Here is a 20,155-nt window from a genome sequence, read left to right on the forward strand (position 1 = left end):
ACCCTAGATTTTAAGTGTAGAACCAGAAACGCTTCTGTGATTTACAGTTTCAGTTCCAAAGATGAGAACTTTGACCTCCCAGTTATACTCCAATGGTGGTGGTCTCGCTTGGTTCCAGAAGAAGAATCAGAGCTCTCTGTTTAACAATCATCTCAGATTCTCTAAACCATTGAGGATTCATGTTGTTGTATCTGCTGTTCAATTCCGACCTTGCATCGACATTCACAAGGTATGAAATCAGATTCACCGATTTGAAGATCCTCAATTGGTGTTGAATGAAAAGTGAACTCTTTTAACTGATCTCTCTGTGTGTGTGATTTGGTTTTCTAAAAGGGAAAAGTGAAACAAATAGTTGGATCTACACTTAGTGACTTGAAAGAAGATGGTTCTGTTCTCGTTACGAATTTTGAATCTGACAAGTCTGCGGAAGAGTATGCGAAGATGTACAAAGAAGATGAGCTTACGGGTGGTCATGTGATAATGCTTGGAGCAGACCCTTTAAGCCAAGCTGCAGCTATTGGAGCATTACATGCTTATCCAGGTATGCCTTTTGATGAAATGTCAAATGGTGTTTTTTTTTTTTTTTTTTTTTTAATGTACTGTTTGAATTGAAAATGTAAAGTTTTGATGTGTTATATATATGATGATGATACAAGACGATGAATTCTAGGCGGTTTGCAAGTTGGAGGTGGGATTAATTCGGAGAATTGCTTGAGTTATATAGAGGAAGGAGCAAGCCATGTCATTGTCACTTCGGTATAGTTGCCATTTAAGCTCGCTGAGTGTCTTATCATAGGGTTTTTGCTAGTCGTAATCACGTTTTTGTTTGATATTTTCAGTATGTATTTAACAATGGAAAGATTGATCTTGAAAGACTCAAAGATCTTGTAAACATTGTTGGGAAACAAAGACTGATATTGGACCTTAGCTGCAGAAAGAAGGTGATTCTCTGACCAGTTTCATTGTCACTTACATGTTAATAAGTCTTATGTCATGTACAAGATCCGTAAACTTAAATGGATGTGCATTTTATTTATACGGGTATTGTGTTATCTAGGATGGAAGATATGCAATTGTTACAGATAGATGGCAGAAGTTCAGCGACGTCATCCTTGATGAGAAATCATTGGAGTTTCTTGGAGGATTTGCAGATGAGTTTCTGATACATGGCGTAGATGTTGAAGGAAAGAAGTAAGCTTAGTTATTTCAACGCTGTGATTTTGGTGTCTTAGAGCGGATTCCTCTTGCATTGACAATACAGTATTTAGTCAGTGTGTACTGATAATAATCTTTCTCTCAAGGCTAGGGATCGATGAAGAGCTTGTAGCATTGCTTGGAAACTATTCTCCGGTGAGTAATTAACATGCATTTTTTTCACGATCGATTATCATAGAGGCTCTAGAAAGGTGCTTTATTTCTCTTTATGACTTTGGAACTAATCTTACTAACGCACGGTGTTCAACAGAACTCTACACAATTCAGCAAACTTGTGATTTGATAGATTTGAGAGTGGTATTGCCAATACCGTATTGGTTTGGATGTAGTGGTTTTGCTTCACCTGGAGACCGATAGGATGAGAACTATGATGGACTATAATTCGTAGAGAAAGCAACGATTGCAAAATTGTTCTTTGAGCTTTTTGATCTCAGATGTTTGTTTGTTTTGACCTTGACAGATTCCGGTAACGTATGCTGGAGGTGTGACGGTGATGGATGATATAGAGAGGATCAAGAAGGCAGGAAAAGGACGTGTGGATGTAACAGTTGGAAGTGCCTTAGACATATTCGGGGGAAATCTGCCATACAAAGACGTTGTCGCTTGGCATCACAAACAGCTCTCACTCCACTGATTTCTTTCCCCTAGCTCGCTCATTTGATTTTATTTGCATTACCCCACAAACATTAAGATTCAATGTTTGCAACATTAATCTTCAGCTCAATCATTTCTCAAATTTGAATAAACTTACTACTTATCAACAATTCTCTCATTCAACCAAAAAAAATGTTAAATACAACACGCTTACACGCATGTACAGATGTAAACATTAGCTGAACTATTTACAACTTAAACAAAGAAGGGTCCGGTGGGTGTGAAATCACCGTTCTCGCGTTGCCGCCGTGTGTTTTATTTATAAACAAAATAAATAAATCGTTTAAACCAGTTGCCACGTGTTCACCAACGACTGTATCAAAAACTAGAACAGATCACACCAACTAAATTCAGACAAAGACAACCAAAGTACTGTTTCTATTCTACTTACTTTCCTCCCCCTGGACTTAAAATAAAAAAAAAACTATACCCCACATGTATAACTATTAACACACTTGTCACGCGGCCACGTCAACATCCCCCACCATCCAACAAATCCGCTCTTCTTCCGGAAGCGAAACGCGTCATCCCACCCAAACCGGGTACGGGTACCACCACCTCCTCTCCGCCGTCACCAGAAGAAGAAGAAGACTTCGCAACAGCTTCCTTCGGGAGCCGGTTCCTGATGTCTTGTTTCCTACTCGACGCCCCGTGAGACCCACGCGCCGACACGTCTTTGCATCCGCCTTTGATCCTGAAGATGGCTCTGAAACTCGCTATAAACCCGGATTTCTTAACCCGGTTAGTCGGTTCGATCCGGTTCGATTTCTGCCGTTGCATACGGCGGCTGCGTTCTCTTCTCGATCTCACTGTCCCGATGCAAGATACCTTAGGAGAAGAAGGTTCGCGAACCGAAGTACTACTATCCGTCTTTGTTCGTGACCCGACCCGTCTCAAGACGACCTTGTTTTTGCCGCCCTTGTGTCGCCGTTGCTTAGCCTCGTTGAAACAAGTATTTTGCGTTTTAGGTAAACCGATGATCGACGCTTTGGATTTAAGTAAAAAGCGTTGCGAGCTCGTGTTCGTGTTCGTGTGTTGTTGGTTTGGATTGAGTATCCCTGAGTTGCCTCTCTGTGAATCTTGACGATCAAAGTAGGCGTTGCCGCTTAGCCACTCGAGCTGATCAGCATCGTTTGACAAGAAGTAAGATTGCGGCGGGAAATCGTTCGGACTCGCGGCGGAGTTGCTGTAGTAAGGTGGGATCGTCGGTTGTTCGGTGGCGAGGGTCTCACATGCGATCTTTCGGTGGTCGGAGCCACCGACGCATACTGAAGAAACAAAGGATTCTAGATCGACTTGGTGCATATAGAGAGCTTGTAGAGAGACAAAGAGAGAGAGAGATTGTAAATGGGTTTTGATATTTGTTTAGTGAGAAGAAATAGAGGTGAAGAAAGGATTGATGCGAGTATGGCTTTTTATATTCACAAAGACCAAATGTTCTTTTTATTTCAGATTTTTATTGTATTTCTTTTTGTCTTCTTGTTGTTTGATTATGACTCATGCTCGAAAAACCTGGGGGAGGAGGAAGAAGCGTCGACGTAAAATACACATTGTTATTATAAAAAGCAGAAATATGCAACGAAGATTAGTTGCTAATATGATATTCTACTTAAAGTAGGCTTTTTATAAAGATTGATATATAGTTATATACTAATATGAATTTGAATTTGGTAAGTGCTTAGATCGTGAATTTTTTTCTTGTAGATAAATTGTTATTTTCGAGAAAAATGTTCATTTATCTCTATAATCTTTCTTGAGATATATATTGCCATCAAATTGGTTAAGATTTTTTTAAAAAAAATTCAGTATTATCAATTTAATTGATTCAAGTTGAAACAGAAAAAAAAAAAAGAAACCAGCTAAAACGATGCTAACTAACGGTTTGTATTATAGCTTTTCCTCTTAGTTCTTAAATGTATAGTACTGTATAATTAATTTTGGATGAAAATATGTGTGTATACATTAATGATCCAGCATGATAAAGATTCGTTTCTTTTTTTTTGGCGGCCGATTCGTTCTCTTTTAAGGGGTTGGATCCAGTTAGCTGACTCATACTATATGATTTAACCTATCCTTCTTAATTTTTTTTGTCGTCTTCATAAACTGGAATGGGCAGTGCCGCAGTGGCACCAAATCATTTGTTGGAAGCTTCTAAATGAATTCCTTATTTTCAGGTGCAATATTAATTATATAAGAATTAGAAAACCTAACTAGTATATTGATCTGTTTTGTCTACGCACTGATAATACTATATAATATATTTATCCATTTTTAAAACAACGATCTTATAAATTACGTATAAGATGGTTTGACGATTTTGCAGTAGAAAAAAACCAAGGAGGCACAAAGCCACAAAGTGTGTCGGCTATGCTAATTAAATTACATTTTTTTACGGCTCACAGATTATAATACGAATCAATCTATCTCTTCTTTTTAGTTACCTTTAGTTTGAAAATTAATGTTAAACCACCGGGATTTTAAACATGAAAAATCAAAGGTCAACCAAGCCATTTAACCCAAAAAAAAAAAAAAGTTAAACCTGAAAACATCTTTTTAATTTAGATATGTTTTACATATTCATTCTATCCATTCTACGAATGTTGTAGGCTAATCTAGTTAATATTGATATATTTCGTATGGATCAGTCCTATCCGAATTTAAATTAAAAAAAAAAAAACCTGTAGATCTACCCCATATGTGTATGTCTAGTAATTGTGTATTATCGTTTTCCACCAAAATTTGGGAACTGAAAATGATATAATATTAATACCTAAAACTAAAACTGATTGATGCAATCGACTAGAACATTTTAGCCTGTTGTCTGCATTCCGACATATCACACTTTAGGGGTCCTATACACTTCGACTTACTCTGACAGTTCTTCCTGACATGTCATCCTCTATTAATATTAATTAGCCTATGAATAAAGAATACTTTTACGTTGAAAAATATTAATCTCCATTGGATTGGCAAAAAAAAAAAAATATTAATCTCCATTGGTGGCATTGTACCGTGAACTCTATATGTCACAATAAATCATTGTTGTGATAGAATGAAACGGGGTAATAAGGGTGGTAAAACTTGGCTGTACAAACTAGTAAATTGGTGGTACATATCGTTGTAACGGTATTTTGTATTGCAACATTTAGAATTGCTAAAGAGATTGTCCAGTTATATATAATTTTCATTTCATTTTAATATTTAGATATTTATTAAAGTTTCTCTCTTAGTTTTTTGACTGTAAATTTTATTAAAGAATACCAACCTTTTAAAAAAAAATTGGAAATAAGGGACCGTGTTCGAGCTTAGAAGTACACGCGGGGGGAATTTTAAACGTAACCCTTTGACGAAGTAATCATGTGTTACTTTCAATCGTTCATACCACATCATTTGATCAAATATAGAAATCATAGAATAAAAGCCTAACACAGACCAAACTAATATGCCTTATAAAACTTTTCTAAAGCATCATGCAATATTGTTTTTTTTTATAGCTTTCTCACTCTCGTGTTAGCTTTCTATTACTTTTAATTCCATGTTTTCCGAAAGTACTGGTCAAAGTTTGAGGATTCGTTTTTTGATATTTCGTATATAAAAAAGACCTGATTATCTAGAAAAAAAATCATTTATTTGCTGACCATTTTGGGAAGTTTTGTAATAATAATATTATTCAGAGCTCTCTAAGTTAATTACGATCTAACCCCAAACCAGGAATATTAACCAATTTTTTTCAAATTTCGTATTTATATTTTGGCCGTATTCTTTTTTCTTTTGTCATATGAAAAAGGACATTGATTCTTTTCTTTTTTTGTATTGTCAAATTAGGTTTACGATTACATACGGTTTTCGAGCTTATTCGTTTTGAGTCATTGACTAAGCTTATACGTCGTCAGCATATATGATGAGAATAAGATAAGAGCGTCAAATGCTTTGAAAACTCGGTTGCAGTCAAATGTCCAACCAATTAATAAACTAACTATTAATGCTTACAATAATTAAAAATAAAATAATCAAACGAGTATGAACTCGATCCTTTCTAACGAGTATGGTGGTTTCAAAAAAGATCTCTTTGCCTTAATATCGATTTAAAAAAACCAACTACGTAATGATTTTTTTTTTTTTTTTTTTTTTTTGATATACAAAATTTCGTCCTACCAAGTATAGAAAGAAGAAAAGTACTATTTCGAATGTTCGAGTAATTAAATAGTAATTCTAGTCACAGCTGAGCTCTCCACACGGACCACACTACTCAACAGTTTCTAGAAGCTAACATTATGGCTTATCTAGTTGTCGTCGTCACGAATGACATATTTGAGTATTGTCCGATATTAATAACCAATGTTCGAAAAAGCGTTCTAGGCGTCCGCTTTTTTTTTTGTTTTTTTTTTTTGTTTTGTTTTTTTGTAATAGAGCTTTGAAATATGTTGGGCTGGGCCTGTAAAGATATGGCTCTTGAAGGTTAACATACATCAATTAACAATTGTTCCCTCTCAAAAATAGTAAGGGAGAGGGAAATATTGAGAAGGTTAACATACATCAATCAACAATTGTTCCGTATATTTCAATTTAGTCGTGATAATATAGCATGATTCTTACTTCTATTTGGGCAGGCGTACCGTTCCACGGGATATGGATGAACTTCGTCTCATCCGAAGTGATTTGAATGAATTGATGAAGAAACTAGATGGCGAAGATGCCAAGACCATCCCATTTGAAACTCGTTTCAAATGGGTCGACCAAATGCGCCTCCGAGTAAGTCCAATTTCTCTGGGATTATTCTTAATTAGCTTTTTAAACTCTTTAACTGTACTAAAATGAACACTTTTTTGATTTGTTGAACAGGTTTCAGATTCTACTGCAGATGTCAACCCAGCGAGTAGTGTTGAGCCTGTATCGTTGCTGTTCTCCATTCGTAGAGATGCGATCAAACTGTACCAGGAGGTTGCAAAGGAGAAACGCATTCGTGACAGAAGAAGGATTGAAGCAGAAGCTGCTGAAGCCGAAGAGGCAGAGCCAGAGGAGGCAGGAGGCACGAAAATGCTGACGACGAAGAAACCCTTGTACCCGCGGAGAGAATGGAGATGGACCGGTTGAAGAAATCTAGTACTGTATTGTTTAGATTGGAAACTCATTGTTCGTTACAGTAAAATTTTAAAGACAATTAAATAAATGAGAATAAATCTATGTAAAGTAAAGTCATGATTAATTACAACGACTCTATAGTTTAAACTTTGACTCCAACGCAAGCATTCATTATCCACGTGAAATGACATTTGTTCCAAACTGTAAAGTTTACACAAACATCAAACAACTTTGAACTTTTTAAGCATCCATTTAATTTATCTTTGCTTTACTCAACTGTACGTCATATATAAAATCTAGTAATAGTGTAATCCTACTATATATAAATTATACCCGAACATAAAGAAAGTAGAGAGAAAAGAGTCATAGTCATAGAAATAGAACTAGCCTAGCCAATACATACATTTTGGAATCTAATCTCAAATTCGATTCACGTAAAGGAAAACGGTATAGTCCATAAGGACCTACCTACTAGAAGAATTTTGAAAAGCTGTAAACCTTGACTTTGTACAAAGTCAAAAGTATTGTGTCCCAATATGCTCCAATGATTATTCCACTTGTCTTGTCTCCACCACTTCTCTCAACAGTTTCCAGCTCTAAACCATCCTTTAATTTCTTACTTGCCTCTTCTACATATTTCACTAGAAGTTAGGATTTGTCGCAAAGACTGATTAGCAAACACTGAATTAGCTCTTGTGTGATAAAGAGAATAAGTTATGGCTTTTGAGTTTAGCCATTGATTAAGCAGACCCGCAAGTCTGTGTTGGAGTGAAGTTAGAGAGAATGGTGATCTATTTTGCTGACGCAATTATATATAGTTACTTTACAGTATTTGCATTTTTGGTCAACACTCCGCTCGTACATTAACATTACAAGAAACATAAGTCAAAGAGAGAGAAGAGAACTCCTCCCTGTCAATCCGAATGTCCTCTAGATAAGTTGTAAAAGCTGGCCAATCAGTTGGGAAAGACACCATCTTCACCAGGTCGGAGCAGTCAGTAAGAAAGGTCACATCTCGGAAGTCATGTCCAATCATACGACGCATCGCCCAGATGAAAGCTCCAACTTCTGCATGTAGCGGGGATAAACTTCGCCGGAAATTTGTCGCTCCAAACACCGGGGGCGATCCTTGTGATGAAAAGCAACACCATCCTGCACCAGCGTAAGCATCCGTCGCTTTCCAAGAGCCATCAACATAGCATCTCTGTCCCATAAAAACCGTAGGAAGCGTAGAGCCCCTACGAAAACCAGGCGTTAGACATGTAGAAGTGGAGGAAAGCTCCTCTCCCTCAGCGTCTGTTTGAGCCTCCTGCCAGGACAAAGCCTCACCCTCTGCCACCCGGACAACCTCATCGGGGCATTCAGCCTGATTTTTAAAGACCCGAGCATTTCGAGCTTTCCATATATACCACATCAGCCAAGGAAAGGCCTGAACCTGAGAACCTGGACTTTTCGAATCTAGAAAATGATCAACATTATACAGAGGTCGTCAGAAAGAGCTGCGACCCCACATGGACATGAGCTAAAGCCCAGGTTTGCCTAGCCGGCGGACATAGAAATATGGCATGATTTATATCCTCCTCCTCCATCCCGCACCGTGTACAAACGATATAACAACCCAAACCCCGACGGAGCAAATTAGCCGATACCGAGATACAACCCGATAATACTTGCCACATAAAATGCTGCAGTTTTGGTGGACATTTTACTTGCCAAACCCTAGCAAGAAGGGGAGTGACCACTGGACCAGCTCCAAGCGCCCTAAAAGGACCTTGGACAGCTAATCGTTCCGATTCATACCCAGATTTTACCGTATATTTCCCGGTTTTAGTAAAATGCCATCCTAGATAATCTGCCTTGGGACATCTGCTTAGAGGATTTGCCTCAATAAGAACAACATCCGCAGGATCAAAATGCTTAGTGAGTAGATCCTTACGTCAAGAATTCGTTCGTCGATCAATTAAATCAGGTAAACGAAGAGGTAGGTCCTTGAAAGAACCGTTACTTAAAGCTGGTCTCGGGAATTGAGCCGGAACCCAGGGATCAGACCATATCGAAATGGAGGTCCCTGAGCCAATCCGTGTAATAAGCCCTCCTCCACCCATACGAGGGAGAATAAGACCGTATTGGATCCATAGGATCAGAGTTCCAATAATACCTACTTTTAAAGACCCTTGCAAACAAAGAATCCAGATAATCTATCAATCGCCATAACGGCTTAGCCAGCAAGGCCGTGTTAAAATCATCAACACTCTTAAAACCCAATCCCCCCAGCTGCTTGCTACAACAAAGTCTCTCCCAAGTAATCCAATGCATACCTCCTGCCTGACCATTCGTACTCCACCAGAAGTTTGCCACGGCACTAGTCAGTCTAGATGTGATCGTCTTAGGCAGACAATAACAAGACATTACAAAAGTCGGGACAGCCATCGCGAAGGACTTATCATCACCTCTTTCCCCCTTTTCGAGAGTAACCTCGCTGGCCAGCCTGTCGTCCGACTCTGTAAGCGATCCCGAACAAAAGAGAAAACTTTTGTTTTAGACCCCCCCTAAACTCTCTGGAATTCCTAAATAAGAACCCATACCGCCCTGATTGGTTGTTCCTAGGACCCCCTGAATTTCTGTCTTTGCCATATCATCTACCGTGTGACCAAACTGAACCAAAGATTTTGCAAAATTTATTTGCTGCCCCGAGACTGCCCCATATCGCTTTAGGATATCCAAAACCACCCCACATTGATCCTTATCGACCTTACAGAAAAACAGATTGTCATCCGCAAATAACAAGTGGGTGATTGACAGGCACTTGTTTGCCACCTTAATGCCCGTAATCCGCTTATCAGCCTCCGCCTTCCGAATATTTGCAATAAAGACCTCCGTACATAAAATAAATAAATATGGTGACAGCGGATCACCCTGTCTCAATCCCCTTTCTGGCACTATCAAACCATTTGGTTGACCGTTGAGAAGCACTCTATACTCTACCAAAGAGATACAATACATAATCCAAGAAATCCATCTTTCCGCAAACCCCATTTTTTGTAACTTGTCTCCTACTATTTCTTCTTCTAGTTCTTTGGCTCCTAAGGTTGCTTCTCCTTTGTCGAGATCTGATGGAGAATGAATAAGGTTACCTTGTGGTTTGTTCTCCACGAAATCTTCTTGTCTTGAAGTAAAATAAAATTTCCTTTTCCTAAAAGGAATTTAGAATATTTTCCTTTTTCGAGTAGGATTTCCTTTTCTTCTTCTTCTTCCTCATCGGATCGAGCTCCTTCCTTCTTGTGTCCAGCAACACGTGAGGTGAGATCTTCAATTCTAGCAGCAAGGTCATGGTTCTTCTCCTTTATCTCCATTCAATCTCCTTAAGCAGCTTATGGCTCTCCTTCGTTAATGTAGACTTTTCGAATATGACTTCTCCAAAACGTTATTGTTCATAATCGAGACCAAACATCTTCCTCTCAGCTTCAGAAGCTCGGTTTTCAAGATTTCCCACACGCCTCCTTGTGTCTAATCCCTTGTCGAATAAAACTCCATACTTGGACTCATGGTTCCTTTCTAAGTTCGAAACCACTTTCCCTAAGTCTCTAATGTTGATAGCATTATCTAGGACACTCTTGAGATGTATCTCTTGTTCTTCCTCAAGACAATGGAGTCTTCTCTCCATGGCTTCAGCATCCTTAGATCTTTGATCTTCTAAGCTTCTAACTCTAACAGCAATATCGCCCATCTTCCTTGAGAGATCAAAATCGATTTTGTCTAGCTTCTCATGCAGCGTCTTCATAGTCTCATCTTGGAGATCAACTAATTGACTTATTAGGTCTAGCATCTTCTCTTCTTCAGCTCTTTGTTGAGTAGACATATGAAAATTTTCTTGATAGGCTTGGTGAGGGAATCAAATTAATAAGGCTCTCGGCATGGGTAGGGGCAGTTTAAATTGGTATCGGGCCTCCTTGGATAAGGCTTTTGCAAACGACTTGGGCGGTGACTTGGGACAACTTCCCAATCTTCATAAAATTCAAATGGTGCTGGAGGTGGTCGGGTTCTAGGGTTACCTCGGTAGATAGCTTTTTCTTGGTGTTGGTGTCGTCGAAAATTAAAATTTTTGGTACCTTCTTCATTAGGGAACTGATATGTCATGCAACAGTAGAAGCCTTTGAGTTCTTCTTCTCCATCTTCTTTAGTAGATGATAGATCATAGGACTCATCATTCTCTCTTGGCAAATCTTCATATTCTATAGCTCTTTCCTCGAAATAAGCTTCTTCCTCATCGGTTGGGTAATCTTTTTCTTTAGTCCACTCCTTGGACTTGTTAGGATCGGTTAGCTCATCACATGAGGCTCCATGTTCCTCTTCAGCATCAGCAGGGTGATAGACTTGATCATCACTCCAGTTATTGCATTCACCGGATTTGTTGAATATGGCTTGTACTTTCCACTATAGACGGCTCTCGATGGTGTCAATGGTGTAGCATAAGTTGATAAGCTTCGTACCATGATCTTGTATATCCTCCATATGGCCTATAACTTGATTGTTGATGGCATTGATTGATTCCTCCAAGTGTGTGACGTCCTTGGTGATAGTTTCTAGTTTAGCTCCAAACTCAATGCTCATCTTGTCCAATTTAGCATTTAGAACTTTATCAGACTCCTCTTGACTTGATAATAGTTCATCCATCATCTTCATGAGCTTGTCTTCATTGTAAGAGCTCCTTGAAGAGATAGGTTTTCGATTGTCATAGAAAAAGTTTTCATTGACATCGACTTGCATGAATTCTTGCGGATCAAGGTGATGGTCCGTTGCAAAGCATGGTACGTCCGCATGGTACGGCGTGTATGAGTGGTCAGCTCGGCAGTGAGCTGGTCTAAGTGGTGCTCGGCCTCTAGATGGTCGAGTGAAAGCACTGCGACAAGGTCGCCTAAGTGATGGTACAATGCTTGGTCGAGAGTGACAATGCTTGAACCTTGCAGCGAGTGGGCTTGCGGACCGGATGTGTCACCGTCCATGGCTCGGTAGTGTGACATAAGCTCGGCTATTGTGAGATTCTCAAAATCTCCTGGGAGAGCGTCGAGGTTCTTCCTCAAGGTCTCCTGAAACAATGAAAAAGAAAAAGAAAAATTAAACAGCAAGGTGTCCTATATTGAGATAAACACACACGAACAACCCTTAGTATATGTCGTTTTATATTATTTTGTATAGTATTAGGACTGTCCTTATTTGATCTTCTTGTATGCATATAAATAGAATGTAACTAGGTCAATATTCTTTAAGGAATGAGAAACTCTCCTTCTCCTATTCTCACCTCGCCGTCTCTCTATTCTCTCCCTAGACTCTAAATCTCTCATCTTCTTATTCTCGAATTCTCACTCATTCTCTTTACTCTCACTCGTGATTCATTCTTACATGGTATCAGAGCAGTAACGCTCCTATTCTACAAAATCACAGTCTGTTTTATTCCGCAAACAAATTCAGTTCGAAAATCTCTCATGGACCTCAACAAAACCTTAATCCTTCCGGTCACACTCAAGGGTGGAAACTACTTGCTTTGGGCAAGGACTACAAAGACAGCGTTGTGTGGTCGTGGGCTTTGGAAGCACATTGAGAAGAATGAAGCTACAAAGGAGATCACGACTACAGAAGAAGGAAAGGAGATCTTGGCTTGTGATGGTGACAAATGGTTTCAAGAGAATCAAAGTGTCTTGGCTTTCATCCAAAATTCCTTGGATGCTCCGATCCTTGAGTTATACTCTTACTGTGAGACGGCTAAGGATCTTTGGGATACATTAAAAAATGTATTTGGAAATGTCTTAAACCTCAGCCGTGTGTTTGAGGTAAAGAGAGCCATCAACAACCTTAATCAAGAAGAGATAGAGTTCACCAAACATTTTGGGAAATTCAGATCTCTTTGGGCAGAGTTAGAGATGTTAAGGCCTAACTTAGTGGATCTAGCAGTCCTAAACGAACGTCGTGAGAAAGATAAAGTGTTTGGTCTTCTCCTGACGTTAAACTCATCATACAATGATCTCATCAAGCACATCCTCCGGTCAGATAAACTCCCAAGTCTTGATGATGTGTGCAATCAAATTCAAAAGGAGCATGGCTCAATTGGTCTGTTTGGAGCGAAAGGAGAGCTTATCACCGCTAAGAAAGGAGAGGTGGCTGTAGCGAACAAGGGGTACTACAAAAGTGATGAGAAGAACCGTGTCATATGTGACCATTGTAAGAAGCCGGGTCATTTCAAGAATAAATGTTGGAATCTTCATCCTCACCTCCGACCAAGAAGTGTCAACCCAAGAGCAAACCAAGCATGTGGACATGGTGAAGGTCAAGCTCAAGTAACAACTCACGCCACTGAAGGTAATGGAGCAGCACTAGTAGCCTCCTCAGAGCTGGTGAGGAGATCCGACCTCGATGCTCTCATAAAGGCTCTAAAAGAGTCTTCTGGTAACGCTTATCTCACCCTTAATGCTATAAAACCTCTTATTGTGGATTCTGGAGCTTCTCACCATATGATTATTGACTCTAAACTAATTAGTGATATCAAACCAACTTGAGGGAATGTGATCATAGCAAATGGAGATAAGATACCAATTAAGGGTGTTGGAAATTTAAACCTGTTTGATAGAACAACTAAAACGTTTTATATGCCTAGTTTCACATCAAATTTGTTATCTGTTAAGAAGGTGACTAATGATCTTAATTGTTATGCAATCTTTGGTCCTAATGATGTGTATTTTCAGGATATTGACACAAGTTGAGTTCTTGGCAAAGGAAGCACTAAAGATGATCTTTATGTGCTTGAGGATTCGAATCTCACTACTGCTTTATCTTCTTGTTTTAAGTCAATAATCGATGAGACAAATGGTTCAATTTGGCATGTTAGAATTGGTCATCCACATTTTCGTGCATTGCAACTAGCTCTACCTAGTTTTTCTTTTAAAAATAGTGAATGTGAAGCTTGCATTCTTGGTAAACATTGCAAAACAGTTTTTCCCAACTCTTCTACTATGTATGAGCATTGTTTTGATTTAATTCATTCTGATGTGTGGACATCTCCATGCTTGTCTCGTGAATATCAGAAATATTTTGTTACTTTCATTGATGAAAAATCGAAATATACTTGGTTAACCTTGCTTCCATCTAAGGAAAGAGTTCTTGAGGCTTTTCTAAACTTTCAGAATTATGTGACTAACCAATTTAATGCCAAGATAACGATTTTGAGATCAGATAATGGTGGGGATTATACAAGTCATATGTTTAAACAACATCTAGCCAAACATGAGATTGTACATCAAACAAGTTGTCCTTACACGCCACAACAAAATGGTGTAGCTGAAAGGAAGAATCGACATCTTATGGAGGTTGCCTGGTCCATGATGTTCCACTCAAATGTACCAAAGAAGTTCTGGGGAGATGAAGTTGTTACAGCTTGCTATCTAATCAATCAAACTCCAACAAAAATACTGGGTGATATCTCTCCATTTGAAGTACTTAACAAAATTAAACCATCTATTAGTCACTTACGTGTGTTTGGCTGCATATGTTATGTCTTAAAACCAGGTGAACAACGTAATAAACTCGATGCTAAGAGTGTCAAGAGCATGTTCATTGGATATTCAACCACACAGAAGGGATATAAATGCTATGAACCAGAAGCTAGAAGAGTCTTGGTGTCAAGGGATGCAAAATTCTTAGAATCCAAGGGGTTCTATGATGAAAAGATTTGGGAAGACTTGAAAAATCTCTCTTGTTCTCAATCTGACAAAGCCAACAATCTTCGAATTCTGCTAGATAGGCTTGGAGTTACAAATAATCAACCTTCACCATCACCTTCGGTCAACACACCACCAATTGGATCTAACAAGGAACCGATTGAGCTGCAGCATCTGGACTCGACAAATAAAGACGTGAACATTACACCAGTAGAACCTGCTCGACAACATCAAGCTGAGGATGACATTGATAATCATGAGGAAACTCTCAACTCTCTTGGTACTGACAAGAGTAAGGACTCTACATCAGCTGATGATCTTACCTCCGAAGGAGAAGAAGCTGAAATAGAAGAGGATCAACATCAGGTTGTGGAGACCAATATTATACCCCTCCGTAGAAGTGAGCATCTCAAGAAAACTACTCGTGTCTACTATAATAGTCAGGCCGTGGCTCACCCTATACAAGCAGTCTGCACTCTTGCACACCTTCCTATCGAACATCAAGTCGTTCTTACTCAAATAGACCAACATTGGATCCCACAGAGTTATGAGGAAGCTAAAGAACACAAAGTTTGGAGGGATGCTGTGGGAGATGAAACTAATGCTATGGTAAAGAATCATACATGGGATGAAGCTGATTTGCCAAAAGAGAAGAAAGCTGTGACATCTCGGTGGATATTTACTATCAAGTACAAGAGTGATGGGGGATAGAAAGATATAAAGCCAGGCTTGTAGCTAAAGGATTCACCCAAACCTATGGAGAATACTACCTTGAGACATTCACACTAGTTGCCAAACTCCACACGGTAAGAGTAGTTCTTTCACTAGCTGTTAACCTCTCTTGGGATTTGTGGCAGATGGATGTGAAGAATGCATTTCTACAAGGAGAACTCACGGATGAGGTGTACATGAGACCACCACCGGGCCTTGAAGACACTATCGGACCTGGAAAGGTGTTCAAGCTCAGGAAAGCTATCTACGGTCTAAAACAATCACCAAGGGCTTGGTATCACAAACTAAGCTCAACACTTCTTAATAAAGGCTTTAGAAGATCAGAAGCTGATCACACATTGTTCACATATCCAAGCCAAAGAGGTATTATTGTCATTCTCATATATGTTGATGATATTATCATCTCTGGGAATGACAAGGTAGGCATTCAAGATATCAAACAATACCTTAAATCTGTATTTGATATTAAAGATCTTGGAGAACTAAAGTACTTTCTTGGGATAGAAGTATGTCGTTCGGAAGAAGGACTCTTCTTATCACAAAGAAAGTACACACTTGATCTTTTGAAAGATGTAGGTAAGCTTGGAGCAAGACCTGTTGAAACACCACTCGAAGAAAACTACCAAACAACTCGTAAGGGGGAGTCTGATGGAGCGTTGTTCGAAGATATAAAACAGTATCGACGGTTGGTAGGTAAGCTCATTTATCTCACCATAACTCGACCTGATATATGTTTTGCTGTGAACCAGGTAAGCCAACATATGCAAAAGCCAACAGTACATCATTAGGAGATGGTGAGCCGCATACTCAAGTATCTCAAAGGAGCCCCTGGCCAAGGCATTTGGATGGGATGTAACAAAAATACGGAGCTTGTATGATACTGTGATGCAGACTATGCTGGAGATCGTGAAGATAGACGCTCAACAACCGGTTACTGTACATTTGTGGGAGGAAACCTTGTGACTTGGAAGAGTAAAAAGCAAAAGGTGGTCTCTCTCTCAAGTGCTGAATAAGAATACAAGGCAATGAGGAAGCTCACAACCGAACTAATGTGGCTCAAAGCTCTCTTGAAGGACCTAGGCATCAACATTCCAAAACCGATCACAATGCACTGCGATAATGAAGCTGCCATTCACATTGCAACCAACTCAGTATTCCATGAAAGGACCAAACACATAGAAGTGGACTGTCACAAAGTCAGGGAACAAGTTCAACTCGGAGTTATCCTACCATGCCACACTGAGAGTTCTGAACAATTGGCAGACATCTTCACCAAGGCAGCAAGTCCAAAGGTTTGTGAGTACATACACTCCAAACTCGGGCTCATGGACCTAACTAGGCCGCAAGTGAAGACCCTAAACTACTGACCCCATACTCTTTTTCCCTTAGTGTGTTTTTGTCCCAAATGGGTTTTATACACTAAGGGTTTTAATGAGGTGGGTGTTCATAGTTCCAAGCTCACAGTTAAGCTTGAGGGGGAGTATTGAGATGAACACACACGACCAACCCTTAGTATATGTCGATTTATGTTATTTTGTATAGTATTAGGACTTTCTTTATTTGATCTTCTTGTATGCATATAAATAGAATGTAACTAGGTCAATATTCTTTAAGGAATGAGAAACACTCCTTCTCCTATTCTCATCTCGCCGTCTCTCTATTCTCTCCCTAGACTCTAAATCTCTCATCTTCCTCTTCTCGAATTCTCACTCATTCTCTTTACTCTCACTCGTGATTCATCCTTACATCTTAGACGTTACTCTAGTTCCTATACTCTTGTAAACAACAATCTCTCCCTAGCAACGGCGCCAAAAAGCTTTGATGTGTGTGATTTTTCATAAATTAAACCAGTTTATCAACTTTGAATGGCGAAACCAGTTTATCAACTTTTGACCATAAATAAGAGAGTAACCCATAGAGCACTCCCCAGTGGAGATGCTCTTAAACATTCTTCTCTTAATTGCCTCTCCCAGTACATGTACTTTTCACTACAAATTATGATTTTTTTGCAAAGACTAATTAGCAAAAACTGAATTAGCTCTTGTATAAAAAAGAGACTAAGTTATGGCTCTTGTGCTTAGCCATTTATCAAGCAGTTCCACAAGTCTGTGTTGAGATTTGTAGTCGAGGGACGTAATGCGATCCCAATTCCCACACCAATTGTTCGATACAAAGAGTGAAGTTAGAGAAAATTGGTGATTCCATTCTGGTGACGCAATTATATAAATTGCGTCTTTACAGTATTTGCATTTTTGGTCAACACTTTATTTACATACAAATATTCAAATTGCTGTTTCATTAAAAACTAAAAATATTAATTTCATTTCAAATGTACAATTAATAATTTAGTAAGTTGTCAAAAAAAAAATAGTAAATGGGAACACAAGTATTTATACATCTAAAATATTTTAGACTTTTAACAAAAATAAAAGATACTACCTCTGTTTTACAAAAAAATGTCATTTTGACACATTTAACACAAATTAAGAAAATCTTAAAATATACATATATGTCCCTATTTAATAAGTAATTAATAGGTTAATTTAGTCATAGATTAAGAGTAAAATTAGGAAATCTAATTTAAAAAATGCATTGGAAATGCAAAATGATGTATTGAAAATGTAAATGACACTCTTTTTAAAAATAAAAAAAAACTCTAAAATGACACTCTTTGTGAAACAAAGAAAGTAATATGTAAGATTTATTGAGTGAGGAGATGCATTCAATATCTAGTAACAATGAGATCTCTTTCCTTTGACAGTTTAAAAAATTGAAATCTAAGATCTATTCATAGATTGACAAAAGAATGAACTTAATGGTTTGCACATTCAATGGTATGAAACCACAAAATTGTAAATTAACCTGTAGATTTGGAAGATCTTTGCATTACCGAGTTGTGGATTGGCAATAATATTGTTGGGTGAGTGTTCACCGTTTGGCAGGTAGATACGTGATGCGTGAGACATTACTTATTATAGTTAGATTCTTAGTATTTGCTTGTTGACTGGGCAGTTGTACGTTTCCACGCGATCTTGATGAACTTCGTGTCATTCGTAGGGATTTGAGTGACTTGGCGCAGAAATTAGATGGCAAATATGCCAAGCCCATCCCTTCTGACACTCGTTTCAAATTGGTCGACCAAATGCGCAACCGAGTAAGTTCAACCCTCGTCGAATATTGGATTCACCCTAACATTTATAATTAACCTTAACATTTATAATTAACCCTAACAGTACTTGTAATTGATAAACACTTTTTGGGTTTGTTGAATTAACATATCTTCAGTTTCATATATACCATGGTCATAATTTCAGTATGGTTAATACACATATATAAATATATGAATCGTGAATGAACCAACAAAAATACATTACAAATATTTATCGACTCAGTCCTATATGTTTTTTAGTTGGAAACTCATTGTTCTTAACAGTAAATTTTGAAGATAATTAAATCAAAGAGAATAAACCTATATAAAGCAAAGTCATGATTATGCATATGAAGTACGAACCAGAATTACAACGACTCTACAGTTTACCTTTGACTCTAACGCAAGCATCCATTATCCACGTGAAATGACATTTGGTCCAAACACCAATAACGTTTGAGTATTAAAAATGTTTGTCTCTTAGTATAGATGTCAAAAAAATAGTATCGAACATAAACTGAATGTATAAAAAACCAATACACATTTGTTCTACCGTATCAACTAATTTATCTTTGCTTTACCCAATTGTACGTTATATATAAAATCTAGTAATAGTGTAATACCAATATTAAACGAGTGGAAGCTGTCATTTTTCTTGTCCGACTTTAGCTAGCTACACGTACAAAACATTCAAATAAAAGTGGTGAACCTAGCATTTATAAATTATACCCAAACTTAAAGGAAGTAGAGAGAAAAGAGTCATAGTCATAGAACTAGCCTAGCCATTACATTTTGGAATGTAATCTCAAATTCGATTCACGTAAAGGAAAATGGTATAGTCGATAGATGTAGATCACTTGAGCTCAATATGGACCTACCTACTAGAAGAATTTTGAAAAGGTATAAACATTGACATTGTACAAAGTCAAAAGTATTTTGTCCCAATATGCTCCAATGATTCTTCCACTTGTCTTGTCTCCACCAGTTCTCTCAACAGTTTCCAGCTCTAAACCATCATTTCTTACTTGCCTCTTCTACATATTTCACTGGCAATTAGAATTTATCGCAAAGACTGATTAGCAAAAACTGAATTAGCTCTTGTGTGATAAAGAGAATAAGTTATGGCTTTAGAGTTTAGCCATTGATCAAGCAGACCCGCAAGTCTGTGTTGGGATTTGTAGTCGAGGGACCTAATGCGATCCCACACTCTGATTGTTCGATATACAAAGAGTGAAGTTAGAGAGAACGGTGATTCTATTTTGGTGACGCAATTATGAATTATATATAGTTACTTTACAGCATTTGCATTTTTGGTCAACACTTTATTTGCATACAAATATTCAAATTGCTGTTTCATTAAAAACTAAAAATATTAATTTCATTTCAAATGTACAACCAGTACATAAGTAAATGGGAACACAAATATTTTAGACTTTTAACAAAAACAAAAGAAAATATTTAAGATTTATTGTGTGAGGAGATGCATTCAATATCTAGTAACAGTGAGATCTCTTTCCTTTGACATATTAAAAAAATTGAAATGTAAGATCTATTTATAGATTGACAAAAGAATCAAATTAATGGTTTGCACATTCAAATGGTATGAAACCATAAA

General features: G+C 38.0%; 5 protein-coding genes across 5 annotated transcripts; 3 read left to right on the top strand and 2 right to left on the bottom strand.

Moving 5' to 3' along the window:
• The first annotated feature begins 24 nt into the window (after positions 1–24).
• Positions 25–1,979, top strand: LOC104792394 (1-(5-phosphoribosyl)-5-[(5-phosphoribosylamino)methylideneamino] imidazole-4-carboxamide isomerase HISN3, chloroplastic). The gene is made up of 7 exons (XM_087513228.1): positions 25–229; positions 334–541; positions 671–756; positions 840–941; positions 1,058–1,191; positions 1,302–1,350; positions 1,676–1,979. Exons 1-7 carry the CDS (start codon positions 62–64, stop codon positions 1,847–1,849), a joined length of 921 nt encoding a protein of 306 aa, XP_087369354.1. The 5' UTR covers positions 25–61; the 3' UTR covers positions 1,850–1,979.
• LOC104785912 (uncharacterized) lies at positions 1,970–3,341 on the bottom strand. The gene has a single exon (XM_010511197.3). It carries the CDS (start codon positions 3,172–3,174, stop codon positions 2,341–2,343), a length of 834 nt encoding a protein of 277 aa, XP_010509499.1. The 5' UTR covers positions 3,175–3,341; the 3' UTR covers positions 1,970–2,340.
• Positions 3,342–6,182: 2,841 nt separating this feature from the next.
• LOC147943320 (uncharacterized) lies at positions 6,183–7,098 on the top strand. The gene is made up of 2 exons (XM_087513229.1): positions 6,183–6,621; positions 6,712–7,098. The coding sequence occupies exons 1-2, from the start codon at positions 6,499–6,501 to the stop codon at positions 6,961–6,963; spliced, it is 375 nt and encodes a 124-aa protein (XP_087369355.1). The 5' UTR covers positions 6,183–6,498; the 3' UTR covers positions 6,964–7,098.
• A 697-nt stretch (positions 7,099–7,795) lies between these two features.
• Positions 7,796–9,987, bottom strand: LOC147943321 (uncharacterized). The gene is made up of 5 exons (XM_087512209.1): positions 9,537–9,987; positions 9,270–9,452; positions 8,988–9,124; positions 8,433–8,882; positions 7,796–8,317 (listed from the first exon to the last, which is right to left on the bottom strand). Exons 1-5 carry the CDS (start codon positions 9,985–9,987, stop codon positions 7,796–7,798), a joined length of 1,743 nt encoding a protein of 580 aa, XP_087368335.1.
• A 2,447-nt stretch (positions 9,988–12,434) lies between these two features.
• On the top strand, positions 12,435–13,502 carry LOC147943322 (uncharacterized). Its single transcript, XM_087512210.1, has one exon. It carries the CDS (start codon positions 12,435–12,437, stop codon positions 13,500–13,502), a length of 1,068 nt encoding a protein of 355 aa, XP_087368336.1.
• The last annotated feature ends 6,653 nt before the right edge of the window (positions 13,503–20,155 follow it).

This window comes from Camelina sativa, chromosome 5 (assembly GCF_030686135.1).
Source record: "Camelina sativa cultivar CO46 ecotype springtype chromosome 5, ASM3068613v1".
NCBI classification, from domain to species: Eukaryota; Viridiplantae; Streptophyta; class Magnoliopsida; order Brassicales; family Brassicaceae; genus Camelina; species Camelina sativa.